The 21,274-nt window shown below is 39.2% G+C and overlaps 1 protein-coding gene across 1 annotated transcript; it reads left to right on the top strand.

Annotated features, from left to right (window-relative positions):
* The first annotated feature begins 1,077 nt into the window (after window positions 1-1,077).
* On the top strand, window positions 1,078-21,270 carry golga7bb (golgin A7 family, member Bb). The gene is made up of 5 exons (XM_085182540.1): window positions 1,078-1,208; window positions 9,133-9,258; window positions 10,070-10,222; window positions 15,077-15,178; window positions 17,235-21,270. Exons 1-5 carry the CDS (start codon window positions 1,197-1,199, stop codon window positions 17,316-17,318), a joined length of 477 nt encoding a protein of 158 aa, XP_085038666.1. The 5' UTR covers window positions 1,078-1,196; the 3' UTR covers window positions 17,319-21,270.
* Window positions 21,271-21,274: the final 4 nt, after the last annotated feature.

The raw sequence follows: 21,274 nt of genomic DNA, 5'->3' as shown, positions 1-21,274 counted from the left end.
TATTAGTTTTGCATAATTTTCATTTTGCTAGAGCACTCCTGTCTTATTTTTGGATTCTGTTTCCATTCACAAGAGTTGCTTTCTGTTGTGTCTTTCTAAATATAATGTGTGTTTGCATTGCCTGTGTTTGATTTGAGGGAGTTTGCCAAGGATGCAATGTAAGCCTTGGAGAAGTCGTTCATTTCAGCTCACTGCATTCATGGTGTCAAACAAAGTCTTTTTACTCCCTGCAGTTCTTCATTCTCTCATTTTTATGTAAAGAAAAACATTTTCAGTAGCACAAACATATAAGTCTTTATCATGCTACCACATTTTAGTCGCATTTTTGAATTTTAAGCCAACCTTCTAAATAATTCACCTCAGGTAAGACCTTGGTGTGTCCATGACCTGGAAGAATTTTCTGTTTCTTGAAGGGAAAAATGCAGCAATGCGGTGCATCTGAATGGGCTCTGAATGAGAAATGTTGAATACGAGTATATCTTGATGGTGCATTTGACATATGGACTACAGTATGATTCATATCTCCATCATAACCAGTCTCCCTTAATCAGATAAGAGTATAAGAAGTGCCTAGATATGAAAACACGGTACAGTATGACTGAACAGAAGTATTTCTGCATGCTAGCAGTTAGGAGTGAGTCATCTGTTTAAAAAAACAAACTTTGCTGTAATATTCCCAGTGGAATCACTTTATCATTCAATGTGATGATCTAATACTCAATGACCATTTTTATCATCATTATTAATAATACTCCACGCTGTAGAAACAGGACTGAGATAAAGTGATTGTTGGGCATCCTGACTGGTCACAAACAGAAGCAGCAGCCAGGGCACTTTGTTTGAATTATTGATAATCAATGTAATTATTAATATAGCCCTAAAATAAAAGGGGGGCAAAAAAGGAAAAACTAACCCAAATAAACTGCTGATGCTTCAAAGTAACCTCCGTTTGCTTTCTGAAACTGTGACTGAATCTGAAAGCAGATTATTCTGGATAAACAGAAATTCAGATTAGCATAACCACCAGTGACCGCATCCCGCCGTGAGTCTCCAGCAGGAGCGCGCGCAGTCACGCACACACACGTGCATGCGGGCGACCGCTTACCGGCGGGCTGTAGTTGCGTTGTCCCAAACAGCACGCGCAAACGGTTGCCGTTTTCAGCACGGGACATATCTCGCAACCCACTCACTGCAATATGGCGACAGAGGTAAGGAAATTCTTTACATTTTCTGTGAGTGCTTTATGAAAAAAGCTCCAAGATGTATTGTGCACCTCCCGTTGCTGTTTTTCTAAGAAATCCAGCTTGAGAATTGCCGTCTTGTAACTGAATGTCTTACCTATTGTGCCTCCGATTTCTGTGTCTTATCGTGTTTCGGGTGAACGCTGTTTTATTTCAATCAAATCAGCCGACTGGATCTTGAGAGCTGTGTGAATTTGAAGTCGTGTAACATTGTCCTTACGTCAGGACATTTTTTTTCCTTCCCCGGCTTCAATTTCTTCTACTTTAATCAGTGTTTAGAAGCTGTGACTAATATCGTCTGATAAACAAGTGTTTGTTTTCCTTTCCCCCTCCAACACAGATACTGCTTTCTCGGGCATTGCCTGATAAGAAACAGAAACCAGTATCACTCAGACAGCTCCAGTAGGCTCAAAGCGGAGGAGGCTGATGACAGTGGTAATGATGATGGAGCAGTCAGCACCATGGACAGGGACAGCCTAACCATGTCTTTGCCTTGGTCATACTTTTAAATCAGCTCGATAAATCTTTATCCCTGCCACACACTTAACTCTCCACTGTCCGATTTCCTTCACGCCCACAAAAAACATAGAAATTATTTATTCAAGAAAATGCAGAGATCCCATAACTGTTAGTGTTATCGGTTAATATCACAGAGCACAACTGCTGGATAACCAGCCAACTGCGATGACTTATCAATCCCCAGCCTTGTGTGTCAATGATTATATGTTTATGTAAAGATACATGGAAGTCAAAAATATATTAAACAGACACACTGTGCTGTGTGCGAATTAAAGTGTCATTTTCTCAGTACTCATGGATCAGACTAAACATATCCACAACCCAACTACATACCTGTAGTTTTGTGACTATATGTAGCACAGTTGTGATGCTATTGCACTCAGAAAATCAGTCACAGAGGTACCTGCCAAAATACCCCAAAAGCCATCAGGCTGAGCAGCACGTCTTCCTCTCCGTCAGTTTGCATCACCATATTGGTGAAGACATTATCATAATCATGATCTCAGGAGACAGCACATTTGGTTATATTCATACAACAGTGTGTTTGCATGCGTGTGGCTGTACATACATGACCATCCAACTTATTTCTGAGTGAAGGTATAATTCTTAAATAGTGATTCTGCAGGTAAAGGTGCAGGGGATAAGAAGCTTGGCAAGATCGATGCATATATTTTTTTCGGAGCCTGCAAGACCCTGGCAGAGTGTCCCTGACTTCCATTGGTGGTCTGCCAGTATCCCTGTCCAAGCCCCATCAATTACACACAGACACACACAGGCACACACATGCCTGCACAGGAACACAACATGCACGCGCACTTAAACACATGCAGTGTATGCACCTAGGACAGATTTAATGTCCAAAGCCCATCAATTATCCATGCCATATTTAATGCGAACAGGCTGCTGCAGTTTGTAACCATCGGTGATTTGAGTCTGAGATGAGCACCACAGTTTGCTTCCTATCCATCTGCCTCTCAGCCTGTCTCTACCTCCCTGTCACATATTATATTAGAACTCATTCTATGACATTTATTGTTTGCCAAGTCAGCAAACGACTGCATTAAGTGTTGAGTAACACTCCGCTCATTCTGCAGACTGTTTATGCTGCATGGACACTCTCTGGATCCATTAAGTCCACTACTGCCAGAGTTTCCTCGCAGACTGTAGGTTTACTCCAGCTTGAGTATGACACTGTTAAGAAATAATGTGCAAAAGCACTGAAACCCCCACAGAGACCTGCACAGACTTAGCTCCCCACTGAGAAAAGGAAAGAAAAGTCGTCCTTTTTCCTGAAAATTATTTCTTCTGTAAGCTTTGGTCCAACAGTTACTGTTCTTCGACCTAGATATCATGACAGTGTCACAGTTTTGTCAACACTGTCTAAACATTATTGATTTGTAGACCTCTGGATAACCCAGCTTGGCAGCAAGCCTTAAAAACTCTGCTCTCAATGGCAGAGAATCACTTATATTATGAAGGGCTGAAAAGGGAGCTGACTGTAACAAAACATGCTGAAAGGCTGCAGAAAACAAGAATGAAGTGAATGAATTTGGGTGCATTTACTGTGCTGTAATCGTCTGTTTGCAATGCCTGCCCACTGGCAACACTCACCCGTGTCGTCTGTATGCGCTCCCTGAGTCGGAGTGACTTAACTAGGAAACACGTCAGAGCAATGAGGCTCACAGATCTACAGATGCAAACTGCAGGAATTAAAGTGTGGGTTTAATTCTGCATGTAGGACTGAAAGAATATGACAGAGAAAAAATGATATTTTTCTCAGTCAACAGATTTCACTGATGCATTTTGCGTTTGATTTAAAAAAAAAATTGTCTGCTCAACTTGGCAGAGTATGCTCATAGGGTATGAAAATGCTCTTTTTTTGTTCATCGTATGAAAGTCCTTCAAGAAAATTATTCACAATAAAATTGAAATGAACTGTGTATAAGGGGACAGCAATTTATTATTTAGTAATTTAGGATATGTCTGTCATTGCCATGCAGTAAAAATTATCTATGTGGTTTTTATTCATCCTTGTTTACTTGATGCAGTACCTTTCTATGCGCTTGTTACCTGGTGATGCACGTTTTTCTGAAATCTAATCAGTGTGCAGGCAAAAAAATATTAAACATAACGTTAAAGATGGGTGGGTGGAAATAGAAGTCAGACAGCGTAGCACCATGCAGAGCTTCTTAACAGAGGCCTGTGTGATCAGTATCACACTTTAACATTGGTGTCTGCTTCTGCACTATATTTAGATGCAGGAATAGACCAGATTCGAACCCTTGGCTACCATAGAGGAAAAATAAGCAGTCGACCAAGACAAACCTGTTTGTGTTCAAGGTATAAATATACAGAGATACTTCTGCATTTCATATCACCACCAGAAGACTAAGAAATGTTTTTTGTGTTCAGTAGTATAAATGAAAAATAGCTGTTTTATCAACTGGAAGTAACTCTCGAGTGAGTATAAAACTGTCATAGATAACGAGTCAGACCCATCCACCTGCGTCCTACTGGTCCAGGTACTGGACGCTGTCTTTAGGGGTCAACACAGTAACTTATGTGAGTAAGTCATCAGCCCTCATCTCACCCTACCCCTAGCATCCTCTTCTGTCACACTAACCCTCCTTCCCTGCATCCATGAATCCTCTCTGTGGTCTTTCCTCTGTATATGTCCAAACCATCTCATCCTTGCCTCTCTAACCTTGTCTCCAAACTGCTCAGCCTGAACCGTTCTTCTGATATACTCATCTCTAATCCTGTCTTAACGGTCACCATGAAAATCTTAGCATTTTCAACTCTGACACCTCCAGCTTTGCTTCTTGTTATTTCGTTACTGATACTCACTTGAAACCATCCATAAAAGCAGATCTCACTACCATCTTTTAAACTTTCCCTCTCACTCTCCCTTCTGTCCTTTTATTACAAATCACCCCTGATACTCATCTCCACCAGCAGACTTGGTCTAGTAAATGCAGGTCATAAAATATCAGGAAATATGGCAATGAGTTTGACAAAGATGTTTTATTAGTCTGATTTCCCAGTTTGACGGCATAATTATGATTATTGATGTCACTCAGTCTAAAGGAGCTTTGGCAAGAAGACAGGTTAAAAGGTTAAATATGTAGCCTCTTATGAGACTGAATTTGCGAGTGTTTCTCCAGCTTTAATCTCATCGGCCTTAGTTGCATGGAGTGCGAGATTGGGATACTGTGAAGCCTCATGTTTAGACAAATCACAGGGAGGGAGACACCCGCTTTTCTTCTTTTAGTGTAAGTTATGTGTAGTACAGAAATGTAAGGCAGAGGTCAGTTGGTCAGGACGGGGCCAATTGTCCTGCTGGCCTGGATGTGACAGTGTGAGGCAAGCCAACAAGGTTTACTCAGATGACTCGTGACTGGGTGACTGGACTGCTCCCAGAGAAACTGTCAGTGAAAACATGGTGTTACCCTGGTATTCTGTGCAAGTGTTCAGGTATTAGCAGGATGAAAAATCCGATGTTTCTATTATTTTTTCAATTAAAACCACAGGATAAGCATTGAGTCACTCCTTTACAGGGGTGTTTTTTTTTATGTGAGTTTATTTGCATAGTAGCTTAATAAGTTGCAATGTTTTAAATCTTGTTTATTTCATACTTTTTCCATTTTATTTGTCATTTTACATGTTCTTCATGCCCACTGTTAAAGATTTTTTTTTATTTACATATGTGTTTAACCAGCCCTGGTATGTGCATTTAACAGAACTTTTCATTTTGTTCTTTTTTGATTAGTGCACCACATCACAGAGGCCACTTGACAGTTTTATTTATATAACACTGATCATTATGCATAAATTCAACGTGCTTAACACAGAAGATAAAACTATAAAAAGCTGTGTAGGTTCGCAATGCTTTAAGGCAATGAAAACAGCAAAATACAACTGAACACACAACCACACACATAGCTATTGAGGGTAGACACGTGTGAGCAAAGAAGGTTTTGAGTCTGTGTTTGAATGTCAGTACAAATGTAATTGATCTCAAGTCAGCAGACAGTAACTGCAAGCACCCTCAACATACTTGGATCTGATTCTAGGACCATTTAAAAGATCTCCACCTGATGACCAGACAGGTCATAAACAATGAGCAAGTCAGAGATATACTGGCGGCCAAATCATTGAAAACTTTGTCAACTAATAGAAAAAGAGACCTTTTGGACCAACAACAAATATTTCTGCCTTGTCTCCATTCAGTTCTAAAAAGACATCTAACGTATGTACATGCATGCAGTGCATGTATGTATAGCATCACATTCACATGCACACGTTCAGAAAAGACGGACCTGCGTGATGTTAATGAGTCTCTCTTGTGGCCAGCTGATTCTGACTTGGATAAATGATGCTCAGCTCTGTGCTGAAACTGTAAATTGCTTCTATTAATAGAAGGACTTGTTGTTCATCATGATAGCCTGAAGATAACACTAGAAAGAGTGAGGGCTCCGTGGTGGCGAGAAACAGGGAAAGCAAAAAAAAACCCAAAACTGTGTGTGTGTTTTGGGGAGGGGGGGGGGGGTGTATTGAAAGCTCTGGCTGTGAGATGGATGACTATGGCTGTTAGCAGACAAAAATAGCAGCTTGGATGCTATTCCTGCTCGTGAGTGATACACCATATATAGAGATGAAAGGCTGGCATTGTACTAGGTCTGGCTACTACCAAAAAGATGCAGTGTTTTTAAAGTAACTTAAACTTTATTATTTATCAGTAAATACTATACTTAAATACTAAGGTCTATAAGATAAGCTCTCTTGCTTGACGTATTTCAGCTCCTCAACAGTTTGTCTTCTTTGTCTTTTTTTTTATGATCCAATGATCCAAACTGCAGACGTGGAAACATCCTGATATAATATCAGTAGAATGTGCATGTCCACAAGGCAGCATCTGTTGCTCCAAAATCTCAATATATTATTTAGCATTCATAGTGTGCACAGATGTGCAAGTTATCCTGGCCATGTGAACTAATGCACTATGGCATCATTAAGGGAGGCACTGATAACAGGCTGGAGGGCCCTTTCCTTCTTAACTCTGAGGATTCACCTTAATTTATTTTAAATTATCAGAGGCTTAGGTAAGACAGTAGTGTTTCCTGGATATTGTTCATATATTTCCTGTTCTTGGTTACATGTGTTTTGTGGATGCACTGACATGGTTCTGAGACGTGTTCATGAGCCATGTAATTACAACACCAGCATGTAATTAAAAAAATGAATGTTTTAATTAGGTGTAGTTCCAGCTACTCAGTATTGTCTGTGACATTTTGCTTGATTTATCATCCACCACATTACTGACCACAGATAATGAAATCCATGAATTCTTTCTTGCAGTTTCATGCTAAGAAGTGCTATTGTTAAATTGTAACTAATCTAACTATTTCCATCTGCTGCCTTTCCATTTCTGGCAAAGATTTTTAGCATGACATATCTTTTCAGTCTTTTGTGGCCTCCATTTAAACTTTTGTACATTTTTTAGACTTTTTTAAAACTCAGTATCATTAAATATGCTCTTTTTCTACTATTTACAAATAACTGCAAGGTTGAAATGATCTGCAAATTGATTTCTCTAGTGACGTATGCACTGTATCCCAAATTTTTGGAATGTCTTTCTCTGCCTCATGCATGTACAAGCATGTACTTGGATAATATATAGGTCACAGTGACACTGCTGTAACTGGCCGAGCCTTTAAAAAAAAAGAAAAAACTTAACAGCTGCACAAATGTTTAGCTTATCATGTGAACCATAGTGTTTTTATAAAATGATTTCAGGTTCTGTCTGAAGTGAACACAACCTCATATTTCCCACCTTATTTTCTCTCCTTCTCCCTGCCTTCTCCTCTTCCTGCATACTTTTACTGTATCCCTAATTACCGTCCTCTTGAGGACAGTAATTTAGATCAGCAGGGGATAAGTTTACAGTGCCCCACTTGCTTGTTGCTGTATGCTTTTAATGTAAATGACTGATTGTAAAACATACTGTTCACCAACAAAGTGCTGTAAAGACCAGTCTTTTAATGTTACAACATCAATTTTGATGTTGGAAGACAGCAATGAGAGTGCCAGCTACTTTAAGTCAAAGATGTTGGTGCATTAACGTCGCAACAGTTCGAACTTAAACTTAAATTTTATTGTGCAGCAAAAGCCTTTTTACACTTTCATTTATGCAGTCCTGTGAAAAACTAAGAACATTCCATGATTCAACAGCTTGTAAAGCCACCTTTAGCAGCAAGAACTTGAAGTATTTTGTCTTTTTCTTTTGTGTGACTTTATCAGTTTCTCACATCATAGGAGAGGCATTCTGGCTCACAGTGTCTTCATTTCACTGAGGTTTGCATGTATTCACTTATACACAACTCTCATGATGTCCCACTACAGCATTTAAGTCAGATTGTGGTCTGGACTTCATCTGAACCATTGCAACATCTTGATTCTTTTCTGTTTCAGCCATTGCTGCTGTGCTTGGGATTACTTTTCTGTTGCACGACCCAATTTGGGCCAAGCTTTAGCTGTCAGACAGATGGCCTCACATTTAACTAATGCTTTGGTAAACTGAGGAGATCAGAGGGCAAAGGAGGAGATCCTGTTGCTACAAATCAAGCTCAAATCATCAACCCTACACCACCGTGCTTTACAGTTGGTATGAGATGTTTGTGCAGATATGCTGTTTGTGCTTTTGCTGTCATCTAACCTCCAAAGGACATTGTTCCAGATATCTTGTGGTTCGTTCAGATGCAGTTTGGCAAACCTAAGCTGCACAGCCATGTTCGTTTTGAAGGGAAGAGTCCTCTTCTTGGCAACCTTTCCAAACAAGCCAAGCCAACAAGGGTTGCAGAAGACATTAGCTTGCTCTAAAGAGTTTCTGAGCCCAACTTTAGAGGCAGATTGAGGAGCCCGAACATGGTGTCACGGTTCGATATTTTACAAAGTACAAAAAAATACAAAAAAATGTTCATGCCTTTTTAATTTGTCAGTGGATCTGCGCTCGACAGTGCAGCCTAGGCGGAGTAGTCGAACACAGATCAACTGAGCGCTCAACACAAAATTTTGTATTGTTCGATACATATGTGTACCGAACCGAAAGCACTGTATCGAACGGTTCAATATCGATACGAGTATTGTTGCACCCCTAATATATATATATATATATTATATATTATATATTATTATATATCTTATATATATATATATATATATATATATATATATATATATATATATATACATATACATATATATGTATAATCTTCTCTTATTATATCCATAGAGTACTGTACATGAATTGAAATGTATTCTTGACCACAAAATTAATTTTTCTGTTTTTTTCTTCTCTTTTGTAACTTCTTAGTTCCACAACCTTCAGGAGCTCCGGCACAGTCCATCGCTGGTCACCAAGGTGTTTATACAGAGAGACTACAGTGAAGGAACTGTGTGCCGATTCCAGGCCAAGTTTCCCTCAGAGCTTGACAACAGGGTGAGTCCAAACACACACTCAAATACCTAGACAAAGGCAATATAACCCCCCACTTCATATAACTCTAATTTGACTGATACAGAAAGATTGATGGCCCATACTGTAGACTTGTCTATTAAGCTAAACTCACAGATAGATGCAGATACACTTAAAACAACACTTATGCATATGGGATGCTTCTTAAACCAGGAAACTTCTCATTCCTGTAACGCTGGTCCTCAAACGCAAAAAGCTAATACTTGAAATGCACACATTATGCATAATAATTACAAGGGCATCATCCACAGATGGATGCAAATGTCTGTTGTATAAGTAATATATATGTTTCTCCCCATCTAACATCTCCTGAATGTATGCATGTGTGAACAGTTAAAGCAAAAGTAGATGCCTTTAGTTAAAGACTGTGTGAGAGAATGTGCTATTTATTTAAAGAGCAATTTTACTTTCTTTACCTTGCTTTAATTAGTGAATGGCCATATGTAGGAGTATTATTGCATATTTGTCTAACAATTTGCATATGAAGCAGACAATCCACACAAAGAGCAGAGCAAGAAAACATCAGTTGTCATCAATTTACTGCAAATGTTCTCTGTCAGATGGAAAAAATACATTGCTGACGTAGTTATAAGTAATTGTTCATCAGGTTTTCCATATTCTGTAATCAAAGTTGTTGTTGTTTTAATTCCTTGAAAAAATTGTATTTTGGTTTGAGTAGAATCCAGGCAGCATATTTGGCAGGCTAACAGAACATATTTCACTTGTGCCATTCTTACAACCGCTGTTGGTCTTGTTTGTTTTTGTTTATAAGTAGATTGAACGAACTTTACTTGAGGAGACGGTGAAGACCCTTAACTCTTATTATACTGAGGCTGAAAAAATTGGAGGTCAGTCGTACCTGGAAGGATGTCTGGCTTGTGCAACAGCTTATATCATCTTCCTCTGCATGGAAACGCGATATGAAAAGGTAAGAAGTCTGTGTACACAAAATATTACATTTTGAGTGGAAATACTGTATAATCACAACTTTTTTGTAACTTGTCATCTTTTTGTTTCAGTTTGCTGCTTTTTATAGCAGTTGTAGCTTTAAAATGAGTTAAAATTAGCCTTTTAAATATAAAAATACAATTATTATTCCATTAACCATCTTTAAGATGGTCTTTAAGATGGTCTCATGCTTTCTTGCTTTGTGGTAGATCTTTGTTCTGTATTCATTGAGATATTTGAATGCTAATCAATAAAATCAAAAATCAAAAAAATCAAAAGATCTGCTGTAGATAAAACAACAGACTTTTGCTGTAAATTTAACCATTCTTTCAGTTTACTGCACAGTTCGATTCAGCCACCATCTATTCCTCAGGCTCACTTTATGAGCTTTTTTTATGTTTTGTATGGAGTTCAGTGAGCATCTTCTATACCTGTCCCCCTTTTTAAACCTGAAACCACATCTTGAACTAGAATGTGTCTTTAAATTGCAGCACAAGACAACCTGTATTGCACTCTCTTCTCTGGGTATAGCGAAAACGCCATGCAAACCCAAACACAGTTCACAAGTGATAGCACATTATTCATGCTGCACGTATCCCACATGCCTTGGTAGGAGACTGAGGAACCTGGAAAAAAAAACAGTAAAAGATGCACACAAATGCCTCAGTGGACAGAGCCCAGAAATTCAGAATTTGAGATGAAGGTGAACCTTTTAATGTGCAGTGATGAACTCCACTTACAGAAGTGTTATTTTCTCCTCTGTGTGTCAATTTCTATTGAATTCAACTCTTTCCCACTCAAAAAAACATTAAGCCTCATCCGGCTCTTTAAGAAGAGAACACACAGTTCTAGGAGATGCAATCTCTCTCTCTGTCTGTCTGTCCACCAGAGTTTAAAACTCACTCTAAAGGCCACACAAGTGTGCCGCTGGATAAGGCATGGCACGCCAGCTGTCGCTTACCTAAAGTGCAACCAAGATGCCCATCTTGACAAAGGGCAGGTGGTTAAAGCTCCGCATGGCTGTGTAGCTGCTTGTTAGTCACTGAAATGGAACAGGAACACACGCACACATAACACAATCGCATAGGCAGACACAGCGAGCGTGATTAATCCTCTTGTGATTTTGTGTGTACCTGCTGCCGTTTTAGATAGAAGTGGAGCTGCATGAAGTTTTCAGCATTCCTCTCTGTTCTGATCTCTGTCACCCGCGGCATTCATCTCCCTTGTCTTGTTGCATTTTGTAAACATTTCTTCATCAAAGCACTATGAGGTACTAGGAGCTTGACCAAGAAGTACAAAAGGACTTATTGCTGAGTTGAAGCCATGCAGAAATTGCCTAGTCTGAGGCTCTTTTCATGTCCCTGTCAGCTGGGTGCTGCCCCATTAAGATCCTGAGATTCTATCAGTTTCTCAGGAGAGTTGTTTATTTGCTTGCTTAACTCAGCCATCTTGGCTGAACAACATTATGACTGATGATGATAAAGTGTACCCACCCAAGTTGATGCTGCATGTTCATGTGCGTCCGAGTCCCACAACACAGCGCTCGCAGATCAGGGTGCAGATTCACTGGAGTCCCTTGATGCTTACATATCACACCATCAAAGGACACTGATTGCTCCCAGCATGTCAGAACAGATACATGTGCGTAAAAACATTCACAAGACTTCCCTCATGCATACTTTGTGCCCTCCATCTTCTACTTTTCTTCTCGTATTATTGACAAGAATGTAGCTGAACATACAGTATGGGTTTCTAAAGGACACGTGTACACACACATAAAATCCTTTATATTGCATTCAGTAGCATAAGCAGGGGATTGTGCGTATGCTGTCACAAACACAAAGCTTTTCCCAGAAGGGCTGTCACACACACATGCCAGTACAACACAGGCACAGCTTGGATACTTGACTGTCATATTGTTACACCGAAGAGGATTGAGCTGCCCCGAGAGCTCGCTAGCAAGTGAAAGGATTGGCCTTTTCCCTGAACCACAGTAAACTGATTAGTCAGGGCTCCTCTGTGTGTCTCTCTGCCACTTTACCGCGATGCTTGATTCTCTTGGAGTTTGTAGCAAAGGAAATGGTTTGTGTTGCGTTAAGAAATGTGTGGATATCTTATAAGTCAAATATTGATTGCTTTGTGCTCAGCGCTATTTCACATGGATCTCACTGATTTAAAGAACAGCGGGGCAAAACCGCTGAATTTCGATGGCTTCAGTTCAATTTCTTTTCACAGAGAAACGCAATGTCCTAATGTTTTCCAGACATTTTATTGCAAAAGTATCTTTTTCCAATGGGAGACGAAAAAATATTTCTTCTGTTGTTTAGTCTCCACTAACAAGGGTCACTGTATAAGCAGCTGGGCCTGCAGCTGTATGAGGCCTTTGACATACTAGAGGAGCACAGTGCTCAGTGAACTGCTCAGTGTTGTTTTAATCGCTCTAGGCTGTGTGCTGCAATGACCTTTAGCTAACTCACAAAAAAGGATGTGAATTTGTCATGTTCAATAGAACCATTTTCACACGTACTGCAGCTCGGAAACTTTGAAGTCATTACGCAGCAGAGCTGTACTTAGGAATGCAAATGTAAGAGTTGTGTTGAAAGAGTCAGTGAAAATAAATTTCTGGGGGTAATAATAGATGAAAAACTTAACTGGTGAGCTCACGTAAGATATATTCATTCCAAAGTATCACGTAGCATTGCAATACTAAGCAAGGCAAAGCAGGTATTCGACAGAACATCACTTCATATTCTATACTGTTCACTGGTTTCACCATACTTAAGGTATTGTGCAGAGGTCTGGGGCAATAACTATAAAACCACATTACATTCACTTTTTACTCTTCAAAAAAAAAGCAATTCGAATCATCCACAATGCAGGTTATAGGGAGCATACAAACTCACTATTTTTGCAGTCTGAAATATTGAAAATTGACGATCTAGTGAAATTCCAAACAGCACAAATTCTATTCAAAGCAAAAAATAAAGAACTGCCAGGTAATATTCAGAGTATGTTTTTTTTGAAAGAAGGAAGTTATAATTTAAGGGGTTTTTGTAACTTCAAAACAATGAAGGTACGTACTACAAGAAAAGGCTTTTGTGTTTCTGTTCATGGAGTGAAACTATGGAACAGTCTGAATATGGAATTAAAGCAATGTCCAAACATAAAACTGTTCAAAAAGAGTTATAAAAATATGATCTTCTCGAACTATAAAGAAAAGGAAAATATTGAAATTAAGTGAATGTCTCTATTTAAAAAAACCCAAAAAACTCATGATGTGATATTATAGTATATAGTATATCAGAAATCTGTTCACTATTTTTATTACAAATTATATCAGTAAGGAAGCTGACTAAATATTAAATGATAATTTATGGCAAAGGGGTGGGATTAAATAAGTGTTTACTTCTTCCCACTCCCTTTCAACATGTAAATTAATCAGAACGTTTTTTTTGTATGTATTTTGTATAGTATTTTTTTTCTCTCTTATTTTCTTTTCTAAATGTACCTGTATATTGTTCACATGTTGAAATAAATTACCAATCAATCAATCAATGTCTGAATCAGCAGCACTGGACATTACAGAGTCTGCACCCTGCCAAATATTATAAAATCTGTGCAATGCCCTTGTTAAAACAGGGCGGGTAGTATTTAGGCGGGTAGAAGAAGTCACAGCAAGCAAATGCTTCTCCTGTCTCCTCCTCAGACCTGAGGAAATGTACAGCATCTCTACAAAGTCATAAAGAATTTAAATAAGCTCTCTTTAATAGAGTTGTACAAATCGGTTTACATGTGTAGTGGCAGCAGCTCTGTGGGTGCAAATGAGGCACAGAGGAACACGGCGCTGGCCGACATGACACTGGCAGAGTTTAGGCGAGCCGTGGTACATCAGCATGATTTGTTCCCATGGAGGCATAGCTAAGGCTGAATAAGCCGTTCTAATAAACCCACTTTAGCTAATAGCTGCCTGTTTGGCATTACTGGCCATCAGTCTGCAGACATTTGGTTGCTATCAGGTTTCGTAGACACTATTCAAATCTCCAGATAAAACGGTTTGTGCGCAGTTGCAATGAATGAGAGAATGTATACAGACATGCTTGTTTGAATCTGTGTGCCAAAGCATGGCCTGAACCGCACAGATTCACTCCACTGCTGCTCTGTGGTTTTCGCACAGTTGCTGCAATGCTCACTTGCAAAACCGAGAAAAACGTCCACTGCCAGTGCAATCTAAATAAACTGTCCACTTCATATTTTAGAGCCTTGACAGTTAACCAAGGCATGACATTTAGCCTTAAAGAGAGCCATCTTTTGAATTAGGAACTCGAGCTTCCAAATGGAAAAGTTCAAAAGGAGAAAAGCTCATTCTCATCATTTTTAGTAATTCAATTCATGCAGCCCTGCTTGACATGAGTGGCTTGGAAGTATGCAGAAAAAATGGCTGCTATACTTGGAGCATAATGGAATTACTTTAAGTTTGGATTTTAATGCGCAGGAAAAATAAAGCCAGGCAATGATTTGACAGAGCTGGTATCATATGCCGCATGCTAAGTATGCGCAGGAGGACTGCAAATTAGTTTCTTTCATTTTTCATATTTTCCAGAGGTTAAAGTAACTTGGGCCAATTTAACCTCTTTTAGATACCACGTGTAACACAGAACGCATCCTGAAAAAGTAGTCTGCAGGTACTGAATCTCAGTTCTCTCTTATTATTTTTTTATGGGAGCCTGATTGTCCTGCTTGGGTTTTCATCTTACCTCCAACATTTCTAATCAAATCTGGATTACCTCCAGAGGTACTTGTTCTAATACCTCTCTGCCCCCTTGTTTTATTCCAGGTGCTGAGGAAGATATCAGGTTTCATCCAGGAGCAGAATGAGAAGATCTACGCTCCTCGAGGTCTGCTGCTCACAGACCCCATAGAGAGAGGAATGAGGGTTGTATCCTCCTCCCATATGTTACTGTAATCTCTGTGCAACAAATAGATAGTGGATAAAGGCCCAGACAGGACAGCTCAACATTTATAAGACAGTTTAAAGATGGCGTGGAAAGACATTGGTTAGAATTATTGAAACTGATGGAAACATCTGGATTTGATACAGCAAATGGATGAAAAAAACTTCTTCATAAATTACCATCAGGATGCCCATGAACAAGACACTTAAAGTCCAGCTGCTGCAGAGTAGCTGTTCAGGGGCCAACTATTTTTTTATCGTGAGTAAATCTTAAAAAAGCTCTGAAAAAAACAGAAACCTCTTTACTTTAAAATGGAAATATGCAAATAATAAATAATATTAATGCGGTCAATCGGAAGTAAGGTTTTATATCAAGGCCTTTTCAATGATTTCCAAGTTTTCATGTGGCTGTTCTTTTAGAGATGAATTGCTACATTTTCAGGAGTGGACAGCACTATATCTCCTTTTGACAGCTGGACTGATACCAACACAGACACATGGAGAGAGTGAATGTGTCCAATAGACCATCACACAGTCCTGGCCCACACTGGCCCAAAGAAAGAAAAAAAACGGGCTCCAGGTCAACCCATTACCAAATATTAAAAGACTGAGTGGTTATGCAGAGAACGAATGGTTGGAATTAAAAGGTGATATTAATAAATGAAGCAGACAGTCTCAAAGGAGAGAAAACAATGGAAGCAAAGAAATCAGAGACATACAGAGAAAGTTATTATCAATAAAAAAAAGAAGAGGCCTACAAAGAAAGTAATACATAAACAAACAAAGGGAGAGACGCAGACAAGAGGAATTCTGGAAGGAGAAACCCAGAAGGAAGAAATTCATGGCAGACTATTGTTATGTTGTTTTTTTAATAAGCTCAGATTTCCTTGATGCAGAAGGAATTTTTCAAGAGACTCTGATGTGAGTTCATATGGTTCAGAAGCTGTCCTCCTATTGGGGGCATGCTTACACTTTCTAAATATTCTGTTATCTCTTATTTCAGATATGGTACTGTCTAATATTTTCCCCACTGCTCAGCTTCCTCACCTTCATGTAGCTACAAACACAAGTAAACATAATATAGACGTGTGCCAGAGACAGGCCACCATTAAAATCCACTGACTACATTAAAGAGTAGAGCCCATAGGCTTGACTCTCTCTGACCTTTTCAATAGAATAGTAGAAGCCTTCACAAGTAATTAAGTTTAGCCTCGTGAACATTTTATTAACAGTAAAATCAACATATGATGATAGTAGAGTAGCGCTGTCTAGTAAGACCATTGCCAAGGTTTATGAATGTAAGCAGAGAGTTCAGATAACTTTGATTCATACATTTCTGGACAGTGACACGCTTTTTGTCGGTACACCACCACAGTGGATTTTAAGTCAATCAACAAGATGTGATCAGGGAACAGAGTTTCTGCTTTAACTAAAAAGCATTAATCCAAAATTATTTTTTAATCATTGAGGAATTAAAAGCAATTTTTAAACATTGTCTCCCATTCTCCGTGGCTCAAAAGGAATTTCACTGTTTCCTGACAAGCAGTTCGACAGCTAGATGTTCCCTTGTTATTTTATGACAATCTAAGCAGATAAAAAATCTGGCGTTGAACTAGCGTTTGTAGCCGTTCACTGGAACTCGCTGATGTGCAAAGAGCTGCAAGTTTATGCAAGAGAAGGAAGCTCTTATTTAGATGAAAAAGAGAGAAAGCAAAATTTCTTCTTTAAAAGTAGGAATCCACTGGCCAGCACAGTAACAGGAGAAGGCCACAGAAGGCTACTAAATTATAAGATTGCAGAGTTCTTTCCACAATTAAGAAAAACAATTTCTTTGCAGTCTGCAAACAAGAGAACCCTTCATGAATTGAAATACAGAGGATTTAGAACAAACCACTGGTTACACTGAAGAACAGTAAGGTCAGATTAGGCTTGCCGAAATTGTTGAAATACCTTACTGAGGTTTCTAAAACTGTATTGCTTTAAATTCTCATGGAATTTGTCGACAACGCACAGTGATCCTTGACATTCATCAAATTTTCAGCTTGAGATCAGCGTGTTTGAAGACCGGGGCTCGGGCGGCTCCAGTCCCAGCAGCACCATGTCGTCGGGCAGCAGCGCTCGGTGACTGGAGGGGCAGCACCAGGCTTACGGATACCACCACAGGGGCAGCGGCACACTTACCAACATCCGCATGCTGAAACATGAGAGCACCAGGTTCTAGGACGAGTGGAAAGAAAAAGGCGAGGAGGTGATTCACAACATTCATGCTCTCTCTGCTGGGGCCGACAATGTATCACCTCCAGAAGAAGAGCTGGCTTAAAAACACACCCTGGATACAAAACAGAATAAACACAAGTGCAACAGAACCCACGCATACTCTAATCGTTAGACACGTAACAGCAACCAGAGTTTCTGTGAAGAAATATCCTACACTCTCCAAGAGCTATCAAACTAAAATACTCATTGATTGTTTTTGCTCAAATTTTTTTCCATTCACATTTTCTCTCATTCCATCACATCTGCTACTATGAGTCACACCATCTCTGCATTGTAGCTGATTCTGCAGACTTTCACTTCCTTAGACTAAATTTCAGTGCGAGACTTTTTCAAGGAGAGGTCACTTTGCCTGTCTGTTTATGCACTGACATTGCAATCTTAGGTTTTATGCAACATCTCTGAAATCTGAAAGGAAGGAAACGGCCATCTTACTGGGAGAATCGTAGCTGTCTGTTCTTGCTAAATGACTGCATTCATCTCAGGTGGTTTAGGTCAAGCTGCTTTGAATCCTGGCAAATTAGGCCAGCTGTGGGACTGCTTGGTTCTCTGCTCCGTTCACATACACTTGGCTTCAATATCAAAAGGCTAACAGAGAGCACCTTAAATTATTTATTCTTCTCATTCACAACAGTGGATACAAGTGATCCACATCACAGCTGTAGGTCACGCTCAAACACACTCTGTTTCTCACTTTCTTTCTCTCGCTTCCTGCATATTCACATACTTTCACATAGAAATGCACACAGCCATGTCATTTACTGCACTCGAAAAAACACATATTAGCGAGGGGGAGTGCACACGTGCATATACACAAATACACACCTGTAGATTGTGGCCAGGCATCGCTGCATGCAAGCAGATTCTGGTAGACTTGGAGTTGGAGTCGACCTACGCCTCAGCTCATTTAGAAAACAAGCAAACCTCATGCCCTTGAAGGCTGTGCCATCTATTCCAGCTTAGCAGAGATCATTAAGAAAATATCAAACATCAAAGAGCAGTACCTTTAAGAAGCCACATAGTCAGTCTGACATGTTTGGTTCAGAAGAAGAAGAAATCGAAAGACATCGGTCTTTTATCTCTACACCTGTTCCACGCATGAAATAGCGTGGATGTTATTGGCAAATGCATATTTATATGTGAGTATAGATGTGTGCAAGAGAAGTTCAATACCTAAACCCACACAAAAGCAAGGATTTAAAAAACTGTCTATTGACTTCAACTGATAAATACCACAATATGTCGATGCAGAATAAAGAATTTTGTAAGATAAAGAATAAGTTGTAGATCCTTTTAGATTAAAAAAAAAAACATTACGTTTGATCACAAAATATCCATCTATCATCTATCACATCTATCTAACTACTTATTCACAATATCACACTACAGTACAATACAATGCAGTGCATAAAAACTATTTCTCCTTTGGGAAATGAAACACTGTATGACTAATGTGTATGTGTGTGTATATGTGGAGGCTGTTAAGATTAAATATGATGCAGCGAGCATGCTGATTACCAACAGACAGCAACAATGCCCACACATCTTCCAACAAAAGACAAGGCCTTTCAGAAAAGTTTGTCTTGACCATGGTTCATTTTCATTTTTTATTTCTTGTTACCATAGTGTTGGTCTTCATCTTTTTCCGTCTTCAGTCTTTTTCTCTATAAACACATACATGTCTCTTAATAAACCATGAGAGTGTAGGTTTTGCTTATTCTTTAACACAGTGGGCTAGAAGCAAACTGCTCTGCAGAGAGCCCTTGCATGAAAATAGCCTTGTGCACTTTTACCAGAGCCATGTCGAGTTAAACTAGTCACTGGACAGTCATTGCAGAAACGATTACACGTTGGCTTCATTCCAGTAAGTAGTTTAATTTCAACATAACATTTTATTAACTAGTTGATTGAGATTTTTACCACAGCAGTTGAGTTCAGTTGTGCTTGTGTTAAGCCTCCTATGCTTTTTGATGCCTTCATGTTTCATCCTGGTGGAATGGATATCCAGCCTGGGGCTGATGGACTGACCGACTTTAAAATGACTCAGCACTGCCAATAAGCAGATAAAGGAGCTCATTAGACAATGTATAAAGAAAAAAAAAAAAGAGCGTGCAACAGAGTGTAAATGAACTGTACAGGAGATGAATTGTAATGTACATGCTTGTCAATGTTTACCCACACAAACAAGTGGATAGGGATTGCCATGACGCCGTTTTCTTCCCCCCCAAAATCACTGATGTCCAGTATCAATACACGTTTTCACAATCTGTCTACATCTGGGTATGAAGTGGACGATCAAATTGTCTGTACAGCATGAGCTGCTGTATAGTATCATATGTATCAAGTCTTAACAATGTAGCTTATGATATTGTTGGTAATTATAACAATATTGTCACTTTGTGTAGGAGGTATAGAAAAGGGTGGTGTTAAAGATCCTCAGGGGAAATGTGCAAAATACATAGGCTAAGGTTCTTGGAGAAATCACATTTTCTTGGAGCTTTGGTGAGACTATTGTTGATGTGTGGGATTACAGACTAGTGATGGGCATAATGACTCTTTTTTAGGGGAATACAATTTGTCAGTTCACAGAAAGGTAGCCTGACAAAGTGTCCATTCACCCTCTGATTCCCAGTTCTGTCATTCTGTTTGCTGTTTCTCAACTCCCAGTAGAACTTCAGTGCCATATGCTCTCATTTAGTCTTTGGCAGTGCATTCATGTGAAAAAGAAAGTACACACTCTTTCAGTTTCACATGTCAGGATATAATGGAAAGTTTTATCTTTAGCAGGTCTTAAAATAAACAAAATACAACCTCAGATCAACAGAAATACATGAGATATTTTACAGTGTTATCGTTTATTAACAGAAATATATCCTTAATGCAGACTGTGTTAAAAACACAGCCCATACTGCTTGCATAGAATTCAGAGAATTCAGATCCAGGCGCTGCTAATCAAATGTACATGATTAATGGATCATCAGTGAGTGTGAGCAGCAGATGCTTTGGTAGTTTGATGGTCTGAAGCATTCAGGTATGTGTTAACGCAATGCCAAGAAGGAAAGACATCAGCAATGATCTTGAAGAAGTAAATGTTGCTGCCAATCAATGTGGGAAGCATTATAAGGCCATTATCAAACTATTTCAAGTCCACCACACTACAATGAGGAAGATTTTTCACAAGCAGAAAGCATTAAAGACTGTGTCCAGTCTTTCCAGGATTGGAGATCCCAGCAAATCTACTGCAAACTCAGAGAAACTACAGAAAACCAAAGAGTTACACCTCGGACACTACAGCCATCAGTTAGCATGTTATATGTTAAAGTTCAGGAGAGCAAAATTAGACAAAGGCTGAACAAATATGACTTATTTAGAAAGGTTTCCAGGAGAAACACTCTTCTCTCTGAAAATAATTTGCATGGCTTAGGCTTGCAAAGCTGGATCTGAACAAAGCCTTCTGGATCAATGTGCTTTGGATACATGAGACCAAAGAGGAACACTTCATGCTAATACAGTGGAGGAGCTTGTAGCTTCTTGCGTGAGCTTGTAGCACCTTGCTGTCACTGAGTTGACAATGAACTCTTCTGTATATCAAAAATATTTTAGATTCAAATGTTGGACAGGCTGTCTGATGGACATCTAAAGCTTGTTCAAATTTGATTCCCACTACAGCCCGTTACAACAGAATGGCTGAAAAAGAAAAGAATGAAGGTGTTGCAATGATTCAGTCCAAGTCTAGACTTTAACCCAATTGAAATTATTAAGAGAGCTCATCTCAGTCAAATGAAGCAATGTGAAGAAGAGTGGGCT

Source organism: Neolamprologus multifasciatus, chromosome 13, assembly GCF_963576455.1.
Source record: "Neolamprologus multifasciatus chromosome 13, fNeoMul1.2, whole genome shotgun sequence".
Taxonomy (NCBI): Eukaryota; Metazoa; Chordata; class Actinopteri; order Cichliformes; family Cichlidae; genus Neolamprologus; species Neolamprologus multifasciatus.
This window is presented reverse-complemented; position numbering and strand designations above follow the sequence as displayed.